The sequence below is a fragment of the Geotrypetes seraphini genome, chromosome 1 (assembly GCF_902459505.1).
Source record: "Geotrypetes seraphini chromosome 1, aGeoSer1.1, whole genome shotgun sequence".
Lineage (NCBI taxonomy): Eukaryota > Metazoa > Chordata > Amphibia > Gymnophiona > Dermophiidae > Geotrypetes > Geotrypetes seraphini.
Window position 1 is genome coordinate 525472394 of NC_047084.1, and position 20701 is coordinate 525493094.

The window sequence follows — 20701 nt, forward strand, 5'->3', positions numbered from 1 at the left end:
TTTATACATTTTTCAAATATAACAATCAAGTATATACTTGTACAGAAAGCAAAATTCAAGAGATAAAAAAAAAAAAAGGAAAATAGTTCAAACTTAATATATAGTATATAAAGGGAAAGAAAAATATTTTTTTTTATCTTAAATCTCACTCAAGTCCTCATCATTTGAAATCCAAGATTAAGTAAAAACGGAGTTCAAGCAATCATCAATAATAAGAAAAAACAGTTATAGGTAAATCTGTGCAAGGAAGTCATTTATCATTTTGTCCATCTTGCGCTTTCTCCAGGCTTGACATTGATAGGAATGTTGTCAGTTGTGAGGGTTCAAAGAAAACGAATTTATGCGACTTATAATGTACTATACATTTACAAGGGTATCGAAGAAAAAAGGTGGCCCCCAGAGTAGTAATTGCTGGTCTCAATATCAAAAATTCTTTTCTCCGCCTCTGTGTGTCTCTGGCCAAGTCAGGAAACATTTGAATTCTCAGTCCTAGAAACTCTTTATGCTTATTTTTGAAATATAGCTTCAGTAACCATGTTTTATCCATTGTAAGAGCCACTGAGATAAGTAAAGTTGCCGGAATGGCTACTTCCCTGTCAGAGGATTCTAATAAAGCCGTCACATTCAAAGGCTCTTGATTTACTTCTTGTAAATTTTTCTCTTCTTTAATATCTTTAACAGGAAGATAATAAACCTGAGTGAAAGGTGGTATCGAAGATTCAGGAACTTCCAAAATTTCTGTTAGATAACGAATAATCATTTCCCTAGGAGTTACCGTTGTAATCTTTGGAAAATTAATTAATCTAAGATTATTTGATCTTGAGGAATTTTCAATTGATTCAAGTTTTCTTCTTAAACTTATGTTATCTTTAATTAGTGCCTCCTGCACTGCTTTATAAGAATCTATATTCTGTTGTTGATTTTCTAATTGCAATTTATTATCAGTGGAAGTTTTCTGTAGTTCTGAAATACTCTTATCATACATATTAAACCGTTCTTCTACTTGATTTAACTGAGACGCTAGAGTTTTAGGTATAGTGGCAACCAAGTCCCACAGGGCATCCAGAGTTACTTCCTGGGGTTTGTTTAACTGAGGAAATTGAAAATGTAGATGTGAATGTAATTTCTTGTGCTCACCCACTGGCAAGTCTTCCACCAACTGTTCAGTCTGGATCATTCCCTCTCCCGCAGATGTCGAGGCCTCCGACTCCATACTCAGGTTCCCAGAAGAAAACTGGGAACCCGAATCTCCGTCCCCCGGACTGTTCTCCACTGCCTCTGAAGGAAGGAGCTCTCGAACTCCCGGAAGCTCCCCCTCCCTCGGGGAACTGGCTGTTCGGGGATGCGGGGGAGGAGCACGCATTTCAGGGCTGAAGGTGGTTTCAAGCCCCAAGGAGACCTGCTGCATGCCGTTCTCCTGCAGCGTCTCCAGCGGGGGGAGCCCTGAACGAGTTGACGATTCCTGCATGCGCCGGATAAGCTCCTCAATGTTGCCCGCCGTCGAAGTCTCGGAGCGCCGCGAGGCCGCAGCGGCGCTTCTCCCTCTTCGCTTGGGCATCTCAAAATAGGTAATTATAAATTTCCTGCAGAAATATAAACCGCTTATGGGAGGTTATCGGGAGCAAACGCACAGGCTACCTATCCCGTCGCCATCTTGGATCCTAATCTATCTATGGATATGTTTATTGTTCAAATAGTTTTATTTATTTCCCCAAATTTATTTTTGTTATACGCATTGAAAATATTTGATATTGCGTTTAAATCAAAACCTCAATAAACTTGAAACGAATGCCCATGAGATTGTGGGAGGGTTAAATACTCAAAACTTAGAAGAATAACAATTTACTTAAAGTTTTTGCTTCGCCAGCTTTCTGGTATCTTTACATACAGTGGCGTACCTAGCATATGTAAATCAATACTTTCAATTGGTGACTACTATATTTGTAGGACAAAATAGTAATGAGGTTTTGCAGAAAAGTATATATGTGAGACTAGTATCAACTCTAAATATGCTCAAAAAGAAGGAGAAAAGCCTCAGAAAGAGGTCCTCCCACCGCCACAAAGGTGGATATCAGGGTGGTTAGACGGTAACCTCACAGGCAAAACCTTCATTAATGTGAGTAATTTGAGAAAAAAACTTGTACTTCACATATATTATAAGTTAATAGATAGAGGAAAACCACTTATCTTAAACTGATCGGCACACCGATCGGTGTGCCGATCAGTTTAAGATAAGTGGTTTTCCTCTATCTATTAACTTATAATATATGTGAAGTACAAGTTTTTTGCTCAAATTACTCACATTAATGAAGGTTTTGCCTGTGAGGTTACCGTCTAACCACCCTGATATCCACCTTTGTGGCGGTGGGAGGACCTCTTTCTGAGGCTTTTCTCCTTCTTTTTGAGCATATTTAGAGTTGATACTAGTCTCACATATATACTTTTCTGCAAAACCTCATTACTATTTTGTCCTACAAATATAGTAGTCACCAATTGAAAGTGTTGATTTACATACATTGGTTTTCAATATATCTGTGTTTTTATAGCTAGTACCTAGCATATGTAACACCCCGGGCCCATCATTTTTTGGCACCCCCCCCCCATCTGTACGAAAAACATGATTTTTAGTAACAAGCCACACGTCACACATAAGTACCTAGGAAAAGGCAGCATCTTACATATTGCAGTGAGCAGTACATCAATACACCCATTGTAAAACTAAACAAGCCAGACCAGCACAGATCAATCCTACACATTCAATCCTAACAGAAAATTGTCTTTCGAACACACAGAAAACACCTTCGCCTAGTATGGAATATGTCATCACAACTAACCCCTCCCTCTTTTACAAAACTGTAGTGTGGATTTTAGCCACGGTGGTAACAGCTCTGACGCTCATAGAATTCTGAGCATCAGCGCTGCTACCACCACGGCTGGCACTAAAAAACGCTCCACAGTTTTGTAAAAGGGATAAAATAGAAATACACAGCTTCAACGCTCTAGCTCAGGGGTGCCCAAACGTTTTGGGCTTGCGAGCTACTTTAAAATGACCAAGTCAAAATGATCTACCAACAATAAAATTAAAAAACACAAAGCACACTATACGCTGAGAAAATGTTAATTATCATTCCTATTCTGGGTTTTTTTCAAAGAGGTCAAGGCAGATGACTCTATGCATTGTCACCTCAGTAACAACCATACAAAAATAGACAAATATACCCCCCTCCCTTTTTATTAAACCACAATAGCAGTTTTTAGCGCAAGGAACTGCGCTAAATGCCCAGCGCTGCTCTCGACGCTCATAGGCTCCCTGCGCTAAAAAACACTATTGCGGTTTAGTAAAAGGGGGCCATAGTGCAAAATATAGACAGCATATATAAATTCAGACACATTTTGATCACTAAATTTAAAATAAAATTATTTTTCCTACCTTGTCTGGTGATTTCATGAGTCTCTGGTTGCACTTTCATCTTCTGACTGTGCATCCAATCTTTCTTCCCTTCTTTCAGCCTGTATGCTTCCTCTCCTCCAGACCTCATTCCCTCCCCCAACTTTTTCTTCCTCTCTCCCTGCCCTTTCTTTCTTTTTTCTCTCTTGATGCCCCCTTTCTTTTTTTCTGTTTCCCTTCTGTCTCCCTGCCTGCCCCCTTTCTTTCTCCCTACCCTCCACAAAGCTACTGCTGCCACCATCGGGGGAAACAGGCCCCAAAGCCACCGCCGCAACCATCGGGGGAAACAGGCCCCAAAGCCACCGCTGCGGCTGCCCCAAGCTCTCTCTGCTTCCCACCGGGCCGACCAGCAATCCCCCAACGTCAATTCTGCCGTCGGAGAGGAAGTTCCGCCCAGCCAGGCAGCAATTGGCTGGCCTGAACTTCCTCTCCGACTGCAGCCTTAAGGCGGGTGCACAACCGGGACGGACTACACCCCCCCCTTGGTACGACACTGAAGACATGGCAGCGGCTCCTCTCACTAATCCCCACCTGCGTCGGAAGTCCGATGCAGTCAGGGATCTTGAGAGGAGCCGCCGCTGCATCTTTCAACTTTAAAATACAGGCCGCCGCTGCTTCCTCTCACCTCCGCCTGCCCTCGAGTGAGCGACAGGAGAAAGCGTATGAGTGACGCCACTGAAAATAGTGAGCGATCGCTCATGCGCTCACCTTAGAGGGAACACTGGACGAGACTCCCATTTTTGGGCCATTTTTTTGGCCCAAAAATCTCATCCTATATTCGAGTATATACAAAAAAAAACCCCCAAACTTTGTGATCACCTATAATTTGTTTGAGCGTTATTTCCATGGATCCAGATGGATTAGAACAAAAATCGCAATTCTCTACCTAAGAGTTACTAGTTGATAATTTGGACTAATCTAGTCATGTTTCTAGAAGGGGTATTTTTGGCTTTTAACATTCCGCTGTTTCTTATTGAAATGTGAATTTTCTCTGCAGCCTTCAAGCCAGTTAAAAGATGAAACTGAGGCAGAAAGCCCAACAAAGAAAAGAGTTTTATCACCTACATTGAAGAAATCTCAGAGTCCAAAATCAAGACCCCGGAGTGCATCACCAGCATTGCCTCGATACAGCCACTCTCCTCCAACTAAAGATGAATCAACAGAAGGTGAAGTAGAAAGTCTACAGGAGTCTGATATACCAGTAACTGAGAAAGGTAAGATGTAAAGTGAAACACAAATTTATAAAGAGACTTTAGGAAGTTTTTCTTTACCCAACGTGTGGTGGACACCTGGAATGCGCTTCCAGAGAGCGTAATAGGGCAGAGTACGGTACTTGGGTTTAAGAAAGGATTGGACAATTTCCTGCTGGAAAAAGGGATAGAGGGGTATAGATAGAAGATTACTGCACAGGTCCTGGACCTGTTGGGCCGCCGCGTGAGCGGACTGCTGGACACGATGGACCTCAGGTCTGACCCAATGGAGGCATTGCTTATGTTCTTATGTTCTTAGGTAAAGATTTCCATAGTTGGGGGCCATGTACAGAAAAAAATAGATTGTTTAATGTGTACTATGTTACAGTATGATGGAACATTTAGTCGATGTTGTTTGGTTGATCTAAGGGCTCTAGTGTGATATGGAAAAAGATGGCGTAATAGGTGAAGGGAGTTCTCAGTCAGTGGCGGAGCTAGGTTATGTGATACCCAGGGCCGTTTATTTTTTAATACCCCCTAATATAAAAATGGAAGGGGATTTTGGTCTCCAAGAGTTAGTAAAAAAGTGTATTAAAATTAGTCAAATAAAAAGATTATCCTATTTCCATTTTCTATTTATAAATATTTATCAGTATAGCTACAATACTACTTTAAAGCAACAACAACAAAAATCTTTTTTTTTCTACCTTTTGTCATCTCTGGTTTCTGCTTTCCTCATCTTCTCTTCACTCTGCATTCCATCCAGCATCCACCTTTTCTCTGTCCATTCCCTTTTTCTCTTTCTATCTCCATTCCCTTCCCCCATTCTCTGGCATCTCTCTCTTCTCCTTTACTTCCCTCCCCATCCCAACTCGCCCCATGGTCTAGCATCTGCTTCCTTCCCACCCCCTATAACCTGGGATCTCTCTCCTCTTCTCTCCTTCCATTTCTCCCTCCATGCTCTGGCATTTCCTTTCTTTCTTTTCCCTCCCTGCCTTCCCAATGGTCATGCATGTCCGTCTCCTTCCCTTCCCACATGCCTTGGCATCTCTCTCCTTTCCTTCCCCCTCCATGCTCTGGTATTTCTTCTTTCTTTTCCCTCCCTCCTTTCTCCATGGTCTGTCATATCCTTTCCTTCCTTTCCCTCCCTCTCTTCCTTTCCCATGGTCTGGCATCTCTTTCCTTTTCTTTTCCTTTCCCTTTCCTAGACTTCCTTCTCCCTCCCTCCCTCTCCCCATTCAGGTGCAGCATCTATCTATCTCTCCCTATCCCCCTCTCTCTAGCTCAGTGTTCAGAACTCACTGCTTTTGCCAGCACTGGGCCTTCCTCTGTGCTAGGACACAGCAAAGAGGAAGGCTCAATGCCAGCAGAACAGTGAAATCTGAATGCTGCCACTGCTGGAAGAAGTACCTGGAGTTATACCATGACGCCAGCCCTCACTCGGAGAACCCTCTTATGGGCTGCACCTGGGGCAGACCGCTTCCCCTTGGTATGCCACTGCTCCCAATGTCAATATTTTGAAAATGGGCCAATGTGCATTTTTTGAGATTGAGGGGTGATGTGGACAAATTTATGTGAATTATGAATGGGTCAGATATCCGGTATGCCTTAATTTCTTATTCCCACATATAGAGAATTATAGTAGCCATTGTTGAATAAGTGAGTGGACCAGGATGTTTAATGCTGAGGGGAGGAGATGTGAACAGATTGACTTGATCTTGCGCAGCTTAAAGAAAGAGAATGTTTAACAACCTTATTTCTGAGTCATGCTATGCTTAAACAGGTTCAAGGTGACTTACAATATAAAGAATTAGAGAATGTATATTCTACATTATAGCAGTTTGAGGAGGGCAGAATTATGAGTGGAGTAATTGGGAAGAGAGAAAGGAGGTTCTATGACTGTTCTGGTATAACACTAGAGCAGTGGTCTCAAACTTGCAGCCTGGTGGCCACATGCGGCCTGCTAGGTATTATTTTGAGGCCCTCGGTATGTTTATCATAATCACAAAAGTAAAGTAAAAGTTTCTTGATCATATGTCTCTTTAGCTATAAATGGCAATTTTATTATTAAGACTTAGCCAAAAAGAAAGATTTATAAACTATGAAGAGTTTTACCTCATGCAAAATTGTCATTTCTTTAATAAGACATTACCGTATTTTCACGCATATAACACGCGCGTTATACGCGTTTTTACCTACCGCGCATACCCCTCGCGCGGTATACAAAATTTTTTTTACATAGTTCCCACCCCGCCCGACGCCCGATTCACCCCCCCCAGCAGGACCGCTCGCACCCCCGCCCCGAACGACCGCTCGCACGCGCTCCCACCCGCACCCGCATCCACGATCGGAGCAAGAGGGAGCCCAAGCCCTCTTGCCCGGCCGACTCCCCAACTCCCCGACAATATCGGGCCAGGAGGGAGCCCAAACCCTCCTGGCCACGGCGACCCCCTACCCCCACCCCGCACTACATTAAGAGCAGGAGGGATCCCAGGCCCTCCTGCCCTCGACACAAACCCCCCTCCCTCCAACGACCGCCCCCCCCAAGAACCTCCGACCGCTCCCCCAGCCGACCCGCGACCCCCCTGGCCGACCCCACGACACCCCCACCCCCCTTCCCCGTACCTTTGATAGTTGGCTGGACAGACGGGAGCCAAACCCGCCTGTCCGGCAGGCAGCCAACGACGGAATGAGGCCGGATTGGCCCATCCGTCCCAAAGCTCCGCCTACTGGTGGGGCCTAAGGCGCGTGGGCCAATCAGAATAGGCCCTGGAGCCTTAGGTCCCACCTGGGGGCGCGGCCTGAGGCACATGGGCCCAACCCGACCATGTGCCTCAGGCCGCGCCCCCAGGTGGGACCTAAGGCTCCAGGGCCTATTCTGATTGGCCCACGCGCCTTAGGCCCCACCAGTAGGCGGAGCTTTGGGACGGATGGGCCAATCCGGCCTCATTCCGTCGTTGGCTGCCTGCCGGACAGGCGGGTTTGGCTCCCGTCTGTCCGGCCAACTACCAAAGGTACGGGGAAGGGGGGTGGGGGTGTCGTGGGGCAGTGCACGGAAAGTCAGGGAGGGTGAACGGAGAGTCGGGACAGCGCACGGAGAGTCGGGGCAGTGCACGGAAAGTCAGGGAGGGTGAACGGATAGTCGGGACAGCGCACGGAGAGTCGGGGAGGGCGAAAGGAGAGTCGGGGTGGCCAGAGGAGAGTCGGGGCGGGCGAAAGGACAGTCGGGCTGCATGCGCGGTATACCCGTGAGCGCGGTATACAAAAGTTTTTGTACATAAAATCGTGGTTTCTGCGCGCTATACCCGTGTGCGCGTTTTACACGGGTGCGCGTTATCTGCGTGAAAATACGGTAACTAACTATTTTTTCTGAGGCCCTCCAAATACCTACAGATCCAAAATGTGGCCCTGCAAAGGGTTTGAGTTTGAGACCACTGCACTAGAGTGGAATGTGGGATTTAGTGACATTAGGCTATTTTGAGTTAGTTGTCTATGGTATGTATGTTTTCAAAGTTGTGGTTTTTTTTTTTTTTTAATCTGTTATAGAATGTTTCCATCCTAATGTCAGTTGGGAGATTGTTCCAGGTTTTGGTGCTAAGATAAGTGAAAAGTGTCGAATGTGTGTTTGTATTTAGCCCCTTTGGGAGATGGGAGGAGCAGTTGAAGTGGTTCCAGTTTTCTGGTTGACGTTGACTAGAAATTGACGAATAAGTTTGAGCGGTTTTTGCATATAAGATTTAGAACATTATACATGATAGTTTGAAGGTGATACGAGTTTTGACAGGTAAGTTCTATAGTAAGGTGAGACAGAGTCAAATATTTTTTTAGTTTAACTATTAGTTTGACCATCATATTTTGAATCATCTGTAGTTTGTTCAGGAGAGTAGAGTGTAGACCAGGGGTGTCAAAGTCCCTCCTCGGGGGCCGCAATCCAGTTGGGTTTTCAGGATTTCCCCAATGAATATGCATGAGAACTACTTGCATGCACTGCTTTCATTGTATGCTAATGACCTATATAGGTGCATCAACATCTCCTTTCTTCTGCTGGTTATGCCTTTTTCTATTCATCCCAGCATACTTCTGGCTACAGCCACCATTTTGTTGCACTGTTTCGTTGCCTTCAGATCTTCAGACGCTATCACCCCAAGGTCCTTCTCCCCATCTGTGCATACTAGCCTCTCACCTCTCAACACATTTGCTTCCCTCAGATTTCTACTCCCTAAGTGCATTGCTCTGTGTCTTCGCATTGAATTTTAGTTGCCAAACATTAGACTTCTCTTCTGTGTTTTGAAGATCTTTTTTCATGTTTTCCACTCTCTCCGAGGTGTCCATTCTATTACACATCTTGGTATCGCTTCTTCATAGGGCGTACATAACTTCAACACAACTTCACCATATGGGTTATTTACCCAGAGACTTGTGCTTAAAGTGCTTCCTGAAGTGTGCTACCTTTATCCATGCTTTCTAGGCTTGTCTGAATGTGCATCATTTTTGGAAGAGGGTGGGTGCATATATGTGAAGGATGTTGGGCCAGGTAGCACCTTTTTCTCCTGAGGTGCTGTTAATGGGATGGTCCGAAAGACCAAAACTTGTGGTCTTCAAGAGGTGGGAGGACCTTGCAATGGATTAGAAAACAGCTAAAACTAAAATAAGACCAAATACAGATTTTGGGCCAGTTTTGGCATCAGTAACGAAATTGACCACCTTTCTCAATACCAGCCTCTAGGGCAGGGGTGCCCAATATGTCGATCGCGATCGACCGGTAGATCGCAAAGGCAACTCGAGTCAATCGCGGAGCCCATCCTGGGCTCCGTGATAGACTCATGTTGCCTTCGCAATCTACCGGGACGATCAGCCTTCCTTTCCCTGAAGTCAATTCTGGGCCAGCCAATCGCTGCCTGGCTGGACCGGAACTTCCTCTCAGACGGCAGATTTGACATCGGGGAGTGGAATGCTGGTTGGCCCGACGCTTCTAATCTGCAGGGAGAGCTTGGGTCAGCGGTGGCTTGGGGGCCTGTTCCCTGATGGTGGCGGCAGTGGCTTGTGGAAGGGTAGGGAGACAGAAAGAAAAGGGGCAGGCAGGGAAACAGAAAGAAGGGAAGCAGAATGAAGGAAAGGGGGGACAGGGAGACAGAAAGAAAGGGGACATGGAGAAAGAAAGAAAGGGAGACAGAAAGAAAGAAAGGGGAAGGACGGGGAGAGAGGAAGAAAAAGTTGGGGGAGGGAATGAGGTCTGGACTAGAGGAAGCATACAGGAGGCTGAAAGAAGGGAAGAAATATTGGATGCACAGTCAGAAAAAGAAAGTGCAACCAGAGACTCATGAAATCACCAGACAAAGGTAGGAAAAATGATTTTATTTTCAATTTAGTGATCAAAATGTGTCCGTTTTGAGAATTTATATCTGCTGTCTATATTTTGCACTATGGCTCCCTTTTGAGAATTTATATCTGCTGTCTATATTTTGCACTATGGCTCCCTTTTACTAAACCGCAATAGCGTTTTTTAGCACAGGGAACCTATGAGCGTCGAGAGCAGCGCAGGGCATTCAGCGCAGTTCCCTGCGCTAAAAACTGCTATCACAGTTTAGTAAAAAGGGAGGAGGGTATTTGTCTATTTTTGTATGGTTGTTACTGAGGCGACATTGCATAGAATCATCTGCCTTGACCTCTTTGAAAAAACCCCGGAAAATAAATGATAATTAACATTTTCTCTGCGTACAGTGTGCTTTGTGTTTTTTAAAATTTTATTATTGGTAGATCATTTTGACTTGGTCATTTTAAAAGTAGCTTGCAAGCCCAAAAAGTGTGGGCACCCCTGCTCTAGGGACTTACTTGGAAGAGTTTTCTGAAGAGAATAATTTATCAGTCAAAATCAACCTGTCTCCCTTTAGGAGTAGTTCTCTTACATACACAAAGCTTAAAAAAAAAAAAGACAGTAAAGGGGTCTTTTGGTCTGCTGCAGTGCAAGAACTACTGCACATGGGCGATAAAAAGCCTTAGGGCTTATTAGAGAGCTCTGGAAGTTTGTTTGACAGTCATATGATCCAAGTGTATTCATCCTTTACAGTTAAATAATTTCACTGTATTGACAGAACAAGTGGTCAAGATGTTTAAAAAAAAGTCATTACAATGGTCCTCCGATAGTCCCTTCTGGATTTAGTACATTGAACGTTAAAACCCTTCCCGCAATCTGGGAGTTGCAGAAATCCAAACACTTTTCTGAGCATATGCTCCTCATACCTTAGAGAGAGAGTTAGAGCCCCCTGCAGTTTTAATTTCTGCAAGCAATCCGTACAGAAGTTTTCTGCACTGCTCTGCTTCTTTTTCTTTTCTTTTTTTTTCTCTCAAGTTCGTTGTTTTCGGTGGCTTGAGTGTTTCTGGTGGTCCTCTGTCAGAGGAAAGGGTGCAGTCCTGCAGAGTCGGACTGCTGCTTCACAGAGAAGCTTTGGTGGACTTGTAGAGCTAGCCTGCTGTATGCCTTCTGCTGTATGTATCCTGAGTAAAAGTCCCTCCGGGTTTCAGGGGGCAGGCTATGTTTCCTTCCCCCAGTAGCATGGATATTGCAGTCCACCCCTTTCCTGTTCAATACAATAGACAAACTGGAACAAAAGGATTAGTCTTTCCCTCCTGTCTGTTCTTGGTTTTATTTTGTAACCAATTGTTTGTTTTTTTACTTTGTTAACCGCTTTGATTTGATTATATTTGTTAAAAAATGCAGTATATCAAATTAACTGTAACTAGAGTGGTTTTATGGAGGCGGAGGTTGCAGTCTGATTCAGTCCGATTGGCTGTCCAACTATCTTAAAATTTGGCCATTTGGAGCAGTTTCTGAGGCAGAAAATCCTTTCCTCCATTCAGCTGCAGTTTAAACAGCTCAAAGGCAGGCATTGCACAGTCTGTGAGTGCACCTCTATTATTTCCTATGGGAGCTTCAGGGGTGGTCTGTGGAATGCGGTAAAACTAATTTTTCGGAGTATCTAATGGTAGGGTTCAGGTCTCCTACCTCCCCAAACCCCAAACCGCTATTATTTATTTTCAGATTTTATTTTTGCCATTTTTGGTGTGAATTCGCTGGCATAGGCCATCTTGATTTTTATCGATCTTTCTTTTTTTTCAAAGTTTTATTTCTGCCTCAAAACATGAGATGGGAGACTTTTTACACAAGATGGAAGACTGTTGCCTGCATTCAACGTTGAGTCATGGGCTGACAACCACTTGCTTCTTCCGGATGCTAACTGTGTGCCCCAGTGAATGTTTAAGTTTTGATTCTTTGCTGCGAAGACATATTTCCAAGGACACCAACAATACTGTGAAAGTGCAACTCAGCAGTATACTCCATATATGTCCACAGGAATCCAGGAGCTGATAGGCCCCAGAAGGGCCAGTGGTTATTTGTTTCCTTTTTGATTGTCTTTTGACTGTTTATTTTTATTTTTCCTGCTGAATAGCTAAGTGGGACCGACGTGACCTCATTACATTTCTGACGTCACACCGTTTTTGTTTGAGCTGCTGTGTTCCTGCTGGGCATCTCTATGCCGAAGCGCCATTTTCCATTTGGGATTCAACCAGCTTTCATGTATTCCTCTCTGAATCTTGAGAAGTTCAAAGCTCCAGATGCAGGAGGCTTAGATTCTCCAAAACGGAGCCCCATAAAGCTTTTAATATTACAGCATGAACAATGGATTATTAGTGATTCCATCTGCGTGACTGCATCAGGAGATAAGTACCTCTCTGCTCTGTCTTGTTTCTCAAGAGTTTATCACCTTGTATTTTTTGATACCGGAAGACATTTTTCAGAGAGTTGAACCTCAAACTGAATGGAAATTTGTAGCAGTGATATATTGTACTACAGTATACTGGAGAGATCATATTTGATTGTTATTATTTATTGTGTGGTTTTGCACTCTTATTTTGCACAATTCACTACGGGTCCAGGAATGTTACACGCTTGAATAACCCTGTTGGGTTTATATTGCTCTCAACAGCATCAACGCAGGTGCCATAAAGCAGTAAAAGAGGCCAAAAGAGACTATGAGGAAAACATAGCCAAGGAGGCGAAAACCTTCAAGCCGTTCTTTCGATATATTAAGGGGAAACGACCCACAAAGGAAGCAGAGGGACCGTTGGATGATCATGGAATAAAGAGAGTGCTAAAGGAAGACAAAGCCATTGCTGATAAACTGAACATGGTTTTTGCATCTGTATTTACTAAAGAGGATATACACAAAATATCAGAACCCAATAGGCTATACGCTGGAGGTGACGGGTTGACGGTCAGTCTAGAAGAAGTATGCAGGCAGATTTATAGGCTTAAGAGTGACAAATCCTCAGGACCGGATGGCATCCATCCGAGGGTCATAAAAGAACTGAAAGGCACTAAGCTGAACTACTTCAACTAATAGCCAATCTGTCAATAAAATCGGGAAAGATACCAGAAGACTGGAAGGTGGCGAATGTTACGCCGATCTTCAAAAAAGGTTTGAAGGGAGATCCAGGAAACTATGAAACCGGTGAGTCTGACCTCGGTACCGGGAAAGATGGTAGGGGCGCTGATAAAAGACCGCATCATTGATCACCTCAACGGACATAATTTGATGAGGACCAGTCAGCACGGCTTTAGCAAAGGACGATCTTGCTTGATGAACTTGCTGTACTTCTTCGAGGGAAAAAACAGGCAGATCGAAAAGGGCGACCCAGTCAACATTGTATATCTGGATTTTCAGAAGGTGTTTGACAAGGTTCCGCATGAACGACTACTATGGAAGATTGCGAGCCATGGAATCGAGGGTGAAATACTCATGTGGATTAAAAACTGGCTGGCGGATAGGAAACAGAGGGTGGCGGTAAATGGACAGTACTCGGACTGAAAGAGCGTCACCAGTGGGGTGCCAAAGGGCTCGGTGCTTGGACCCGTGCTCTTCAACATCTTTATAAACGATCTGAACATAGGTACAACGAGCGAGGTGATTAAATTTGTGGATGATACGAAGTTATTCAGAGTAGTGAAGACGCAGGGGGACTGCGAAGATCTGCAACGTGACATAATCAGGCTCAAGGAATGGGCATTGACATGGCAGATGAGGTTCAATGTGGATAAGTGTAAAGTGATGCATGTCGGTAACAAAAATCTCAGGCATGAATACAGGATGTCCGGGGCAGTACTTGGAGAGACCTCCCAGGAAAGGGGACCTGGGAGTTCTGATCGACAAGTCGATAAAGCCGTCTGCACAATATGCGGCGGCAGCAAAAAGGGCAAACAGAATGCTAGGAATGATAAAGAAGGGGATCGCGAACAGATCGGAGAAGGTTATCATACTGCTGTACCGGGCCATGGTGCGCCCTCACCTGGCGTTCTGCGTACCCCACTGGTCACCGTATATGAAGAAGGACATGGTACTACTCGAGAGGGTCCAGAGAAGAGCAACTAAGATGGTTAAAGGGTTGGAGGAGCTGCTGTACAACGAAAGATTGGAGAAACTGGGCCTCTTCTCCCTCGAACAGAGGAGATTGAGAGGGGACATGATCGAAACATTCAAGGTACTGAAGGGGATAGACTTAGTAGATAAGGACAGGTTGTTCACCCTCTCCAAGGTAGGGAGAACGAGAGGGCACTCTCTAAAGTTGAAAGGGGATAGATTCCGGACGAACGTAAGGAAGTTCTTCTTCACCCAGAGAGTGGTGGAAAACTGGAACGCTCTTCCAGAGTCTGTCATAAGGGAGAGCATCCTCCAGGGATTCAAGACAGGGTTGGATAGGTTCCTGCTGAACAAGAAGTGCGCTGGTAGAGCTGGTCTCAGTTAGGGTACTGGTCTTTGACCTGGGGGCTGCCACGTGAGTGGACTGCTGGGTGCAATGGACCACTGGTCTGACCCAGCAGCGGCAATTCTTATCTTCTTATTCAATTAATGTAAAAACAATCTCTCTTGTGTGATCTCCCAGTATACCTTTTCTGTCATAGGAGGAATCTTCTATTAATACTATATTTCTTTTCCTTGTTATTGGGTTTGTTTTTGCACAGATATCCAGAAGGGGGACTGACATACCCATGTGAAGAAAGAAAAGTTTGAGAAATCTTCTTGTTATGGGTATCTCCGGGAAGGCTAGAGGTGTGTATTGGGGGTGGGATAGATAGGTGGCATATTTGCACCTATAGGGACGGTACACGAACAGAGCTGGAGGTATGTTTTTCAGGACTAAGAAAAAACCCTGTATATAACTTCATGCTTTTTCTGAGTGGGGCAGAGAGCTCAACATACATTCAGAAATGTGCTGGCCTCTGTCTGTATAATCTCTCCACTGTATTTCCAGACTGATAATACAAGTTTTTTTCCTGATATGCTTGTGCTGCTACATTTTTTTTCTTTTTTTAATAACAATAAAAGTATTATCTGTTTTGGAATATGCAGTGCGCATATGTGGTCATTGCTTAGAAGGATTTTGGTGAAGTGGTAATGCAGCCAACCACTACAAACTCCTCAATTTGATTAAAAATAATTTGGGATGGACTCCTCAGCCACTAATCTGTCAAATATGTGCATTGATTGTGCTGGATCAGTGACCGTGTACCGCATGCCACAGCTCACCGGGAGAGGGGGTGGGAGCTTTGGGCTTCGCCTCCTCCAGATTCTCCAGGGCTGGGGAGCTGGCCTGGGTCTATGATTTTGAGAAAAAGTCTCACCCAAAGGCCAATCCGGAGTCTGGCACCAAACCCCTGCGTTCCGAGTCTGGGAACTCTTTGACAGGGTGTGAGCGCCACATCATGGCCCTCCAGTGGACATGGGGTATGAATTTTCATGGGACCTTATTTGGCTCCTCTGGAAAGCGTATTATTCAGACCCAGCTCATTTGACACAATCGGCGGGTGAATTAGTTTATTCTAAGTTTATTCCACCATTGGCAGAAATCCCTTTTCGGGAGCCCTCTTGTCTGGCTGTAGCAGAGCTGAATTGCATTAGTTGCCATATGGATGTTATGCCTCTCTTGTCTCCTGACACTGCTTCTATTTTGGATCCAGCTAATACCCTTGCCAGGACTAGTCTACACGGTCACCCTGAGAGTCCAGATTTGGGTGAGGACCCTGCAGTCACAGACTTTAAGCTTGGCTCTGTCCACCATTTTATTGCTAATGTTTTGAGAGAGCTCAAATTGGAATTTCCACCTTTCACATCCCATCCACAGCTTCTTGGTCTGGTTACGGGACAATGGGATACCCCCAAAAGCTCTTTCTGGTTCTCTAAAGCTATGACTAAGCTTTATCCGCTGGCTCCTAATTTTCAGCAGTTTTTTGAGCATCCAAAGGTGGATTTCTGCTGTGGCACAGGTTACCTGGTGCACGACCCTCCCTAGTGATGGGGGAGTAGTGCTTGAGGACTCCCAGGATTGCAGAGTGGACATTATATTGAAAAAGCTTTTTGAAGTGGCTTCTTCAGATATTAAGGCGGCGGCGGCAGCCTCCTTTGCAGCACATGCCTGTCACACACGATTGCACAGTGTGCCCTCTGCGGAAGTGGATGTTTGCCCCCAGCTAGTGATGTATTGTGTGGATTATGTGGCAGATGCCCTTTATGATCTCATTCGAGTTCTTAGTAAGGTCTCAGCTTATGTGGTATGTGTGCATCGGACTGTTTGAATCCGTCATTAGGCTGAGGATGCTGCCTCCAAGGCCACTTTAAGCAGACTTCCTTTCAAGGGTCAGCTTATTTTTGGGAAAGGTCTGGATAACCTCATTGACAGTGGATTGGGGCAATCCATTGTCAATGAGGCAATCCACTGTCAATAAGTCTCTCCCTGTGAACAAGTCTCGCTGGACTTCAGGAGGGAACCATCATAATTTCCAGCAGATTTCATCAGGGTCCTTGGGCTCTACCTGAGATATTTCCAGGGATTCTGTCCTTGTTACAACAACTCCAGACATCCTCAGGCATCCAGATCCCAGGCAGCTACTACTCCTAAAAACCCCCAATGACCCCAGAAGTCGGGTAGGGCTTCCTCATATCAGGGGCCGACTGTTTATTTTACCAAGAGTGGACTTGCATATCCCTCATATCAATGGGTGCTGTACATCATTTGGGAAGGTCACAAGATAGACTTTTGCCTGCCTTCGGATTTGTTTCTGCACTCGCCGACAGGTTGGTCAGAGGAGTCAAAGGTCCATACTACCCTGCAGCATCTCTTGGACATCTGAGCAATAGAACCCGTTCCAGAACACAAATCGGGCTTAAGCAGATGCTCCTTATACTTCATTGTGCCTATTGATGCCATCCAGACCTTGAAGTATCTGGGCCTTCTTTTCGACACCTGCCAGTCTTCCCGAGCCACGCAGATAGAAACTTCAGCAGCAGATTAGAGATCTCCTGGACCTTCCAACTCCCACAGTCTGGCATTATTTGCAGGTGTTGTGATCCATGGCAGCCCACTTGGAGGTGTTCCCCTGTGCCAGAACGCACATGCGCCTTCTACAGGACTCCCTCCTCTCTCAGTGGTCTCTGCTGCATCATCCCCTTCAGATGCTGCTCCCCTGGACGAAACCAGCTTGCAGCAATCTGCACTGTTGGCTTCAGGGGGAGGCTCCACCAGGGCTTCTTCGGATCCGAGTTGATCACCCTTATGATGGATGCCAGCCTGTTGGATTGGGGTTCTCACTGTGGAGACCACCCCTTTCAGGGGCAGTGGACTCCTCATCGGAGGTATTGATTGATCAATCGTCTAGAGCTTCTGGTGATTCAGCTGGTGTTACCTGCTCTCCAGCCCATTCTGGAGGGAAAAACAGTGTGCATGTTCTCAGACAATGCCACAGCGGTGGCATATGTTAGTCATCAAGGGGGCACAAGCAGCGCTCCCTTGGGTCAGGAAGCCCGCATGCAGTTTCGTTGGGCGGAGTTACATCTTCTGTCTCTCTTGGCGATGCACGTGGCTAGTGTTGGGCAGATTTCCTCAGCCGACAGATCCTGAACCCAAACAAATAGTTCCTCTTGTGGAAAACATTCCATCTGATCGTACAACACGGGTCAGCCCCAGATGGACTTGATGGCTTCAGCAGAGAACTTGAAGGTCAGGTGTTTCTTCAATTGAAGAACAAAGTGTGGAAGCTTAGAGCTGTTCGCCTTAGTTCAGCCCTGTCTGGATCATGAGCTCCTTTGTGTTCCCTCCCTGGCCTCTGGTTGGTCAGATCATCTTCCAGATAGTGAAGCATCCCAACCTCGTGATTCTAGTTGTTCCGGACTGGCCTCATCGCCCATGCATGTGGATCTTGTTCATCTTTGGCGGGACAAGAAGCTTAAACTGCCTCTTCCTTGCAACCTTCTCAGTCGGGGACCGGTGCTCATGGAGAACCCACAGCGCTTTGGTCTTATGGCATGGCTCTTGAGTGCTCAGCCTTGATGAGACGTGGTTATTCAGATGTGGTCTTTATGCTTTTGATGTCCAAGAAACCCTCTACTATGGCTTCTTATGCCAAGGCCTGGAAGGTTTTTCAACAGTGGGGTGCTAAGGACCAAGTGGATCCTGAGCAGGCTCCCATTTTGGTGGTCCTGGATTTTCTTCAGGCAGGCTTAAATAAGGGTTTAGTGGTGGCCTCCCTTAAAGTTCAGGTAGCAGGCCTTTCATGTTTCTGTGCACACAGGGGTTCTAGATTGCTTACTACTCATCCAGATGTTACCTGGTTTCTGAGGGAGGCGCTTCATTTGCGGCCTCCTTTGTGTCATTCTTTCTTTTCGTGGAATTTTATCATTATTCTTCAGGGCCTTGCAAAAGCCCTATTCGAGCTGCTAAAGGATGCTACTCTTCTGGACCTGACAATCAAGACTGTCTTACTGGTTGTTATTGTCTCAGCACGGTGTATTTCACAGCTTCAAGCTCTTTTGTGCAGGGAACCCTTCTCTGACTTGCAGATGCAGGAGTAATTCTCTGTACTGTACCGTCCTTTCTACCAAAGGTGGTTTCAATTTTCCATGTCAACCAGGAAGTTTGTTTGCCTGCGTTTCATTCCATAGGTTTGGAGCAAAAAGATCAGGTTTTACACAAATTAGACGTCAAACGAGTCTTGCTCCATTATCTGGAGAGGACCAATGATTTTTGACTGTCTGATCACTTCTTTGTCCTGACTGCCCTGCCTTGACATGGTTGGTTGGCTGGCATCTAAGGCCTCGATCACCTGTTGGATTCATATGGCCATTTCCGTATCTTATATCGCTGCCTGTTTCCCTTAAGGCCCACTAGAGGCATTGCTGATTTGTGGGCAGAGTCTCATACATTCATCCAGATGAAATTTGCAGGATGGCTACTTGGTCCTTTCTTTATACTTTTACCCGTTTTTACCAGGTGGATATGGTAGCTCGCTCTGCCACTTTTGGGACTTCTGTGTTGCAGGCAGGGTGTTCTGTCCATTCCTAGACCTTATAGCCCCAAAATTTGTAAATCGAGAGATTGTTATATTAGTTGGATTCCCACTCTAATATCAAACATTCCCAAAGGGATCCAATTAATACAAAACAAATTAACTAAGGTAAAATAATGATAATAGTGCTCAGCCAGTAAACACCATTTTACACCGACTGCAGTGTAAAATAAATGATGTCAACACTCACATTAGAGAATGGCACGGTGACAAAATTCATCACCGTCCCCGTCCCCGCAGATAACCACGGGAAATAATCCCATGTCATTTTCTGGTGTCTATTTCAACCTCAGTCCTTCTGCACCAGCATTCTTCAAAGCAAAGCTTGTGGGTCAGTGGTTGTGCCCAATTATACTCTGATTATCCCCTCTCTCCTTAAAGAATGACATGAAGATGGTTTCCTGCGGTTATCCGCAGGATGGGACGGGAATGGTGATGAATTTTGTCACCGTGTCATTCTCTAACTCACATCATAGTACCCTCCCTACCTCCTAAACCGTTATACAGGCAACAGCAAAAATATATATATTTTTCAATCACTTATCTTGAGCAGCTCTTAATAGATTTCAAAAGGATGCTGCAAATGATGTGAGATAAATTCTTTGTCGGGTAAACTTCATGTACTCCCTGTCGTGTAGTTCAATGTCCACCAAAAAATAATCCCAAAACAAAATATTTCCAAATCCAATTTAAAAAGTTGTGAAAATAATCAATAGTCTCTTCCAATACACTTCCTCAACACCGATCGTGTTTCTCTATAGCTTCATCAGGGGGAAGAACTTCATTCTAAGGAGAAAGCACGCATACTAAGTGTCTCATATGAATCAAGCAAAGAATTTTAAATAATTAAAATAATTAAATAAGTCCAAAAATTATTTAAAAATCTTTGCTTGATTCATATGAGAAACTTTTTTTATTGGATTTGGAAATATTTTGTTTTGGGATTATTTTGATTATTTTTTGGTGGACATTGAACTACACGACAGGGAGTACATGAAGTTTACCCGACAAAGAACTTATCTCACATCATTTGCAGCATCCTTTTGGAATCTATTAAGAGCTGCTCAAGATAAGTGATTGAAATATATATATATTTTTGCTGTTGCTGTTGGTTTAGGAGGTAGGGAGGGTACTATGATGTGAGTGTTGGCATCATTTATTTTACACTGCTGTTGGTGTAAAATGTTGTTTACTGGCTGAGCGCTATTATCATTATTTTACCTTAGTTAATTTATTTAGACCCCTTTGGGAATCCTTCCTAGACGTTGCCATTTCTTTGGTATGTCCATCTAGCATACTGAATCTGGAAGAGACATAACAGAATGGAAGATTAGGTTTTCATCTTTGATAATCTTCTCTCTGTTAGTCCCTAGAGGATTCAGTATGGCCTGCCCTCTTTGTGTAAGCTCAGTCGTTTTGAATCGCCTGTTTTCTGCCTCGGTTATCCTCTTTGCAGGCTTGAGGATCTTCCAGCCAGTAGACTAATCCTGTGGGGTGTTTGCTCTTCTGTTGAAGGCTGTTTCATGTGGGTACTTGTTGCACACAGCAGGTTAGTTCTACATTGCTCCTTAATGTTTTGTGTTGCCCTTTGCCTGTTTATTATTATTTTTCATGTTTTGCAGAGCAGATCAGAACAGAAATTGTTTGTGACTGGTGAGGTTTCCCCGT

The 20701-nt window shown here is 44.7% G+C and overlaps 1 protein-coding gene across 1 annotated transcript in view; it reads left to right on the plus strand.

Moving 5' to 3' along the window:
* CEP120 (centrosomal protein 120) overlaps positions 1-20701 on the plus strand; it is a 247075-nt gene that overhangs the window by 92564 nt on the left and 133810 nt on the right. Inside the window, exon 8 of the mRNA XM_033929005.1 lies at positions 4446-4662. Coding sequence (XP_033784896.1) covers positions 4446-4662 — 217 coding nt within the window. The remainder of the gene's footprint in view (positions 1-4445; positions 4663-20701) is intronic.